This window comes from Oncorhynchus keta, chromosome 15, assembly GCF_023373465.1.
Source record: "Oncorhynchus keta strain PuntledgeMale-10-30-2019 chromosome 15, Oket_V2, whole genome shotgun sequence".
Taxonomy (NCBI): domain Eukaryota; kingdom Metazoa; phylum Chordata; class Actinopteri; order Salmoniformes; family Salmonidae; genus Oncorhynchus; species Oncorhynchus keta.
Window position 1 is genome coordinate 299022 of NC_068435.1, and position 8857 is coordinate 307878.

The 8857-nt window shown below is 52.4% G+C and overlaps 1 protein-coding gene across 1 annotated transcript in view; it reads right to left on the bottom strand.

The window, feature by feature from the left end:
* Positions 1-8857, bottom strand: part of myom1a (myomesin 1a (skelemin)) — a 198575-nt gene that overhangs the window by 52557 nt on the left and 137161 nt on the right. The window contains exon 21 of the mRNA XM_052462696.1: positions 2309-2353. Coding sequence (XP_052318656.1) covers positions 2309-2353 — 45 coding nt within the window. The remainder of the gene's footprint in view (positions 1-2308; positions 2354-8857) is intronic.

Consider the following 8857-nt stretch of genomic DNA (forward strand, 5'->3'; position numbering starts at 1 on the left):
ACAGAGTGAAGGAGGAGAAACATGGGGACAGGGTGAAGGAGGAAAGACAGGGAAAAGAGTGAAGGAGGAGAGACAGGGGCAGAGTGAAGGAGGAGAAACATGGGGACAGGGTGAAGGAGGAAAGACAGGGGGACAGGGTGAAGGAGGAAGACAGGGGAAAAGAGTGAAGGTGGAAAGACAGGGGACAGAGTGAAGGAGGAGAACCAGGGGGACAGAGTGAAGGAGGACAGAGTGAAGGAGGAGAGAAGGGGACCGAGTGAAGGAGGAGAAACAGGGGGACAGGGTGAAGGAGGAGAAACAGGGGGAAAGAGTGAAGGAGAAGAGACATGGGGAGAGAGTGAAGGAGGAGAGACATGGGGACAGAGTGAAGGGGGAGAAATTGGTACAGAATGAAGGAGGACAGAGTGAAGGAGGAGAAACAGGGGGACAGAGGAAGGAGGAGAGACATGGGAACAGAGTGAAGGGGGAGAGACAGGGGGACAGAGGGAAGGAGGAGAGTCAGGGGACAGAGTGAAGGAGGAGAAACAGGGGAACAGAGTGAAGGAGGAGAGACATGGGAACAGAGTGAAGGAGGAGAAACAGGGGGACAAAGTGAAGAAGGAGAAACAGGGGGACAGAGTGAATGAGGAGAGACAGGGGGACAGAGGAAGGAGGAGAGACAGGGGGCAGAGTGAAGGAGGAGAGACAGGGGGACAAAGTGAAGGAGGAGAAACTGGGGGACAAAGTGAAGGAGGAGAACCAGGGGGACAGATTGAAGGGAGGACAGAGTGAAGAAGGAGAAACAGGGGGACAGAGTGAAGGAGGAGAAACATGGGGACCGAGTGAAGGAGGAGAGACAGGGGACAGAGTGAAGGAGGAGAGACAGGGGGACAGAGTGAAGGAGGAGAGACAGGGGGACAGAGTGAAGGAGGAGAGACAGGGGTACATAGTGAAGGAGGAGAAACATGAGGACAGGGGTGAAGGTGGAGGGACAGATTGAAGGAGGAGAGACATGGGAACAGAGTGAAGGAGGAGAGACAGGGGACAGGGTGAAGGAGGAGAGACAGGGGACAGGGGTGAAGGAGGAGAGACAGGGGGACAGAGTGAAGGAGGAGAGACATGGGAACAGAGTGAAGGAGGAGAGACAGGGGAACAGAGTGAATGAGGAGAGTCAGGGGACAGCTGGAAGGAGGAGAGTCAGGGGGACAAAGTGAAGGAGGAGAGACAGGGGACAGAGTGAAGGAGGAGAGTCAGGAGGACAGCTGGAAGGCGGAGAGTCAGGGGGACAGAGGAAGGAGGAGAGACAGGGGACAGAGTGAAGGAGGAGAGACATGGGAACAGAGTGAAGGAGGAGAGAGACAGGGGAACAGAGTGAAGGAGGAGAGTCAGGGGGACAGCTGGAAGGAGGAGAGTCAGGAGGACAGCTGGAAGGAGGAGAGTCAGGAGGACAGAGTGAAGGAGGAGAGACAGGGGACAGAGTGAATGAGGAGAGACAGGAGGACAGAGGAAGGAGGAGAGACAGGGGACAGAGGAAGGAGGAGAGACATGGGAACAGAGTGAAGAAGGAGAGACAGGGGAACAGAGTGAAGGAGGAGAGAGTCAGGGGGACAGCTGGAAGGAGGAGAGACAGGGGAACAGAGTGAAGGAGGAGAGTCAGGGGGACAGCTGGAAGGAGGAGAGTCAGGAGGACAGCTGGAAGGGAGGAGAGTCAGGGAGGACAGAGTGAAGGAGGAGAGACAGGGGACAGAGGAAGGGAGGAGAGACATGGGAACAGAGTGAAGGAGGAGAGACAGGGGAACAGAGTGAAGGAGGAGAGTCAGGGGGACAGCTGGAAGGAGGAGAGTCAGGAGGACAGAGGAAGGAGGAGAGACAGGGGACAGAGTGAAGGAGGAGAGACATGGACAGAGGAAGTGGGAGAGACAGGGGGACAGAGTGAAGTGGGAGAGACAGGGGACAGAGTGAAGTGGGAGAGACAGGGGGACAGAGTGAAGGAGGAGAAACATGGAGACAGATCAGACTGGGAGGGAGAGACATGGGACAGAGTGAAGTGGGAGAGACAGGGGACAGAGTGAAGTGGGAGAGACAGGGGGACAGAGTGAAGGAGGAGAAACATGGGGACAGAACAGACTGGGAGGAGAGACATGGGACAGAGTGAAGTGGGAGAGACAGGGGGACAGAGTGAAGTGGGAGAGACAGGGGACAGAGTGAAGGAGGAGAAACATGGGGACAGAACAGACTGGGAGGAGAGACTACTGTCTAGCTCTGGAGAGCAGACGGTCTAGATCAGAACAGTGTTACACGGGAATGCTGGGCAATGACGAATACTCACTGGGGAACTTGTGCTCGTGGCTGATGTCCAGGAGACGCTTCAGACCTGTCAATCAACAACATCACCAACAACATTGGTGACGGACATGACTGTCAGCATCTCTTTCACACCTCCACCCCCTCTCTAATTATAACACCTCCACCCCCTCTCTAATTATAACACCTCCACCCCCTCTCTAATTATAACACCTCCACCCCCCTCTCTAATTATAACACCTCCACCCCCTCTCTAATTATAACACCTCCACCCCTCTCTAATTATAACACCTCCACCCCCTCTCTAATTTTAACACCTCCACCCCCTCTCTAATTTTAACACCTCCACCCCCTCTCTAATTTTAACACCTCCACCCCCTCTCTAATTTTAACACCTCCACTCCCCTCTCTAATTATAATACCTCCACCCCCTCTCTAATTATAACACCTCCACCCCCCTCTCTAATTATAACACCTCCACCCCCTCTCTAATTATAACACCTCCCCCTCTCTAATTTTAACACCTCCACCCCCTCTCTAATTTTAACACCTCCACCCCTCCTAATTTTAACACCTCCACCCCTCTCTAATTTTAACACCTCCACCCCCCTCTCTACTATAACACCTCCACCCCCCCTCTCTAATTATAACACCTCCACCCCCCCTCTCTAATTATAACACCTCCACCCCCCTCTCTAATTTTAACACCTCCACTCCCCTCTCTAATTATAACACTCCACCCCCTCTCTAATTATAACACCTCCACCCCCTCTCTAATTATAACACCTCCACTCCCCCTCTCTAATTATAACACCTCCACCCCCCCTCTCTAATTATAACACCTCCACCCCCTCTCTAATTTTAACACCTCCACCCCCCTCTCTAATTATAACACCTCCACCCCCTCTCTAATTATAACACCTCCACTCCCCTCTCTAATTATAACACCCTCACCCCCTCTAATTATAACACCTCCACCCCCCTCTCTAATTTTAACACCTCCACTCCCCCTCTCTAATTATAACACCTCCACTCCCCCTCTCTAATTATAACACCTCCACCCCCCTCTCTAATTATAACACCTCCACCCCCTCTCTAATTTTAACACCTCCACTCCCTCTCTCTAATTATAACACCTCCACCCCCTCTCTAATTATAACACCTCCACTCCCCTCTCTAATTATAACACCTCCACCCCCTCTAATTATAACACCTCCACCCCCTCTCTAATTATAACACCTCCACCCCCCTCTCTAATTATAACACCTCCACCCCCCTCTCTAATTTTAACACCTCAACCCCCTCTCTAATTAACACCTCCAACACCCTCTCTAATTATAACACCTCCACCCCTCTAATTATAACACCTCCACCCCCTCTCTAATTATAACACCTCCACCCCCCTCTCTAATTTTAACACCTCCACCCCCCCTCTCTAATTTTAACACCTCCACTCCCTTCCGCTCCTTACCCCCTCCCTCTAATTTTAACACTTCCACTCCCTCCTCCTCTCTCCTTACCCCTTCCCTCTAATTTTAACACCTCCACCCCTCTCTAATTTTAACACCTCCACTCCCTTCCGCTCCTTACCCCCTCCCTCCTAATTTTCCCTCCATCTCCTTGCCCCCTCCCTCTAATTCCCTCCTCCTCTCCCTACCCCTCCCTCTAATTTTCCCTCCCTCTCCTTGCCCCCTCCCCTAATTTCCTCTCCTCTCCTTGCCCCTTCCCTCTAATTTTCACACCTCCACTCGCCCCCTCCTCTCCTTACCCCCTGCCACTAATTTTAACACCTCCACTCCCTCCTCCTCTTGCCCCTCCCTCTAATTTTAACACCTCCACTCCCTCCTCCTCTCCCCTTACCCCCTCCCTCTAATTTTAACACCTCCACTCGCCCCTCCTCTCCTTACCCCTCCCTCTAATTTTCACACCTCCACTCGCCCCCTCCTCTCCTTACCCCTGCCACTAATTTTAACACCTCCACCCCCTCTAATTTTAACACCTCCCACTCCCCTCTCTAATTATAACACCTCCACTCCCCTCTCTAATTATAACACTCCACCCCCTCTCTACTATAACACCTCCACCCCCCTCTCTAATTTTAACACCTCCACTCCCCTCTCTAATTATAACACCTCCACCCCCCTCTCTAATTATAACACTTCCACTCCCTCTAATTATAACACCTCCACCCCCTCTCTAATTATAACACCTCCACCCCCTCTCTAATTATAACACCTCCACCCCCCTCTCTAATTATAACACCTCCACCCCCCTCTCTAATTTTAACACCTCAACCCCCTCTAATTTTAACACCTCCAACACCCCTCTCTAATTATAACACCTCCACCCCCCTCTCTAATTATAACACCTCCACCCCCTCTCTAATTTTACACCTCCCACCCCCTCTCTAATTTTAACACCTCCACTCCTTCCGCCTTACCCTCCCTCTAATTTAACACTTCCACTCCCTCCTCCTCTCCTTACCCCTTCCCTCTAATTTTAACACCTCCACCCCCTCTAATTTAACACCTCCACTCCTTCCGCTCCTTACCCCCTCCCTCCTAATTTTCCCTCCATCTCCTTGCCCCCTCCCTCTAATTTCCCTCTCCCTCCTCTCCCTACCCCTCCTCTAATTTTTTCCCTCCCTCTCCCTTTGCCCCTCCCTCTAATTTCCCTCCTCCTCTCCTTGCCCCTTCCCTCTAATTTTCACACCTCCACTCGCCCCTCCTCTCCTTACCCCCTGCCACTAATTTTAACACCTCCACTCCCTCCTCCCTCTCCTTGCCCCCTCCCTCTAATTTTAACACCTCCACTCCCTCCTCCTCTTCCCCTCCTCTAATTTTCACACCTCCACTCGCCCCTCCTCTCCTTACCCCCTCCCTCTAATTTTCACACCTCCACTCGCCCCCTCCTCTCCTTACCCCCTGCCACTAATTTTAACACCTCCCACCCCCTCTAATTTTAACACCTCCACTCCCCTCTAATTATAACACCTCCACTCCCCTCTCTAATTATAAACACCTCCACCCCCCTCTCTAATTATAACACCTCCACCCCTCCTCTAATTTTAACACCTCCACTCCCCTCTCTAATTATAACACCTCCACCCCTCTCTAATTATAACACCTCCACTCCCCTCTCTAATTATAACACCTCCACCCCCTCTCTAATTATAACACCTCCACCCCCTCTCTAATTATAACACCTCCACCCCCCTCTCTAATTATAACACCTCCACCCCCTCTCTAATTTTAACACCTCAACCCCCTCTAATTTTAACACCTCCAACACCCCTCTCTAATTATAACACCTCCACCCCTCTCTAATTATAACACCTCCACCCCCTCTCTAATTTTAACACCTCCACCCCCTCTCTAAATTTTAACACCTCCACTCCCTTCCGCTTCCTTACCCCTCCCTCTAATTTTAACACTTCCACTCCTCCTCCCCTCTCCTTACCCTTCCCTCTAATTTTAACACCTCCACCCCCCTCTCTAATTTTAACACCTCCACTCCTTCCGCTCCTTACCCTCCCTCCTAATTTTCCCTCCATCTCCTTGCCCCCTCCCTCAATTTCCCTCCTCCTCCCTACCCCCTCCCTCTAATTTTCCCTCCCTCTCCTTGCCCCCTCCCTCTAATTTCCCTCCTCCTCTCCTTGCCCCTTCCCTCTAATTTTTCACACCCTCCATCGCCCTCCTCCCTTACCCCCTGCCACTAATTTTAACACCTCCACTCCCTCCCTCTCTCCTTGCCCCCTCCTCCTAATTTCCCCCCCGTCTCCTTGCCCCCTCCCTCCCTAATTTCCTCCATCTCCCTACCCCCCATCCTCTAATTTTCCTCCCTCTCCTTGCCCCCTCCCTCTAATTTCCCTCCTCCTCTCCTTGCCCCCCCCTCTACTTTAACACCTCCACTCGCCCCTCCTCTCCTTGCCCCCTCCCTCTAATTTGCCCACCTCCACTCCCTCCCTCCTCTCCTTGCCCCCTCCCTCTAATTCTAACACCTCCACTCCCTCCTCCTCTCCTTACCCCCTGCCACTAATTTTAACACCTCCACTCCCTCCTCCTCTCCCCTTGCCCCCTCCCTCCTAATTTCCCCCCGTCTCCTTGCCCCCTCCCTCCCCAATTTTCCTCCATCTCCCTACCCCCATCCTCTAATTTTCCCCTCCCCTCTCCTTGCCCCCTCCCTCTAATTTCCCCTCCTCTCCTTGCCCCCTCCCTCTAATTTAACACCTCCACTCGCCCCTCCTCTCCTTGCCCCCTCCCTCTAATTTTAACACCTCCACTCCCTCCTCCCTCCCCTTGCCCCCTCCCTCTAATTCTAACACCTCCACCCCCCTCCTCCCTCTCCTTGCCCTCCCTCTAATTTTAACACCTCCACTCCCTCCTCCCTCTCCTTACCCCCTCCCTCTAATTTTAACACCTCCACTCCCTCCCTCCTCTCCTTACCTCCCTCTAATTTTAACACCCTCCACTCGCCCCTCCTCTCCTTACCCCCTCCCTCTAATTTTCACACCTCCACTCGCCCTCCTCTCCTTACCCCTGCCACTAATTTTAACACCTCCACCCCCTCTACTCTTAACACCTCCACTCCCCTCTCTAATTATAACACCTCCACTCCCCTCTCTAATTATAACACCTCCACCCCCTCTAATTATAACACCTCCACCCCCCTCTCTAATTTTAACACCTCCACCCCCTCTCTAATTATAACACCTCCACCCCCTCTCTAATTATAACACCTCACCTCCCCCTCCAATTATAACACCTCCACCCCCCCTCTCTAATTATAACACCTCCACCCCCCTCTCTAATTATAACACCTCCACCCCCTCTCTAATTTTAACACCTCAACCCCCCTCTCTAATTATAACACCTCCAACACCCCCTCTAATTATAACACCTCCACCCCTAATTATAACACCTCCACCCCCTCTCTAATTTTAACACCTCAACCCCCTCTCTAATTTTAACACCTCCACCCCCCTCTCTAATTTTAACACCTCCACTCCCTTCTCCTCCCCTAATTTTAACACTTCTCCCTCCTCCCTCCTTACCCCTTCCCTCTAATTTTAACACCTCCACCCCCTCTCTAATTTTAACACCTCCACCCCCCTCTACCCCCTCCCTCCTAATTTTCCCTCCAACCCTCCTCCTCTCCCTACCCCTCCACCCTCTTCCGCCCCCTCCCCTTACCCTCCCTCCCTTGCTAATTTTCAACACTTCCACTCCTTACCCCTGCCACTAATTTTAGCCCTCTCCCTTACCCCTTCCCCCTCCCTACCTTTAACACCTCCACCCCTCCTCCTCTCCTTACCCCCTCCCTCTAGTTTAACACCTCCACTTACCCCCTAACACCTCCCGCCCTCCTCCCCTCTCCTTACCCCCTCCCTCTAATTTTTCCCCTCCATAACCCCCTCCCTCTAATTTTCACACCTCCACCCCCTCCTCTCCTTACCCCTTATAACACACCCCCCTCCACACCTCCACTCCCCCTCTCTAACTCCTACTCTAATAACACCCTCCACCCCCCTCTCTAATTATAACACCTCCCCTCTCCTACACCTCCCTCCCCCTCTCTAATTATAACACCTCCACCCCCTCTCTAATTATAACACCTCCACTCCCCTCTCTAATTATAACCCCCTCTCTAATTATAACACCTCCACCCCCTAATTATAACACCTCCACCCCCTCTCTAATTATAACACCTCCACCCCCCCTCTAATTTTAACACCTCAACCCCTCTCTAATTTTAACACCTCCAACACCCCTCTCTAATTATAACACCTCCACCCCCCTCTCTAATTATAACACCTCCACCCCCTCTAATTTTAACACCTCCACCCCCCTCTAATTTTAACACCTCCACTCCCTTCCGCTCCCTTACCTCCCTCTAATTTTAACACTTCCACTCCCTCCTCCTCCTTACCCCTTCCCTCTAATTTTAACACACTCCACCCCCCTCTCTAATTTTAACACCTCCACTCCCCTTCCGCCTCCTTACCCCCTCCCTCCTAATTTTCCCTCCATCTCCTTGCCCCCTCCCTCTAATTTCCCTCCTCCTCTCCCTACCCCTCCCTCTAATTTTCCCTCCCTCTCCTTGCCCCCTCCTCTAGCCTCCCTCCTCCTCTCCTTGCCCCTTCCCTCTGAATTTTCACCCCCTCCACTCGCCCTCCTCTCCTTACCCCCTGCCACTAATTTTAACACCTCCACTCCCTCCTCCTCTCCTGCCCCCTCCCTCCTAATTTCCCCCGTCTCCCTTGCCCCCTCCCTCCTAATTTTCCCTCCATCTCCTACCCCATCCTCTAATTTTCCCTCCCTCTCCTTGCCCCCTCCCTCTAATTCCCTCCTCCTCTCCCCCCTCCCTCTAATTTTAACACCTCCACTCGCCCCTCCTCTCCTTGCCCCCTCCCTCTAATTTTAAACACCTCCACTCCCTCCTCCTCTCCCCTTGCCCCCTCCCTCTAATTCTAACACCTCCTCCCTCCTCCTCTCCTTACCCCCTGCCACTAATTTTAACACCTCCACTCCCTCCTCCTCTCCTTAGCAATACGTAACTGAAATGAAGCATTACT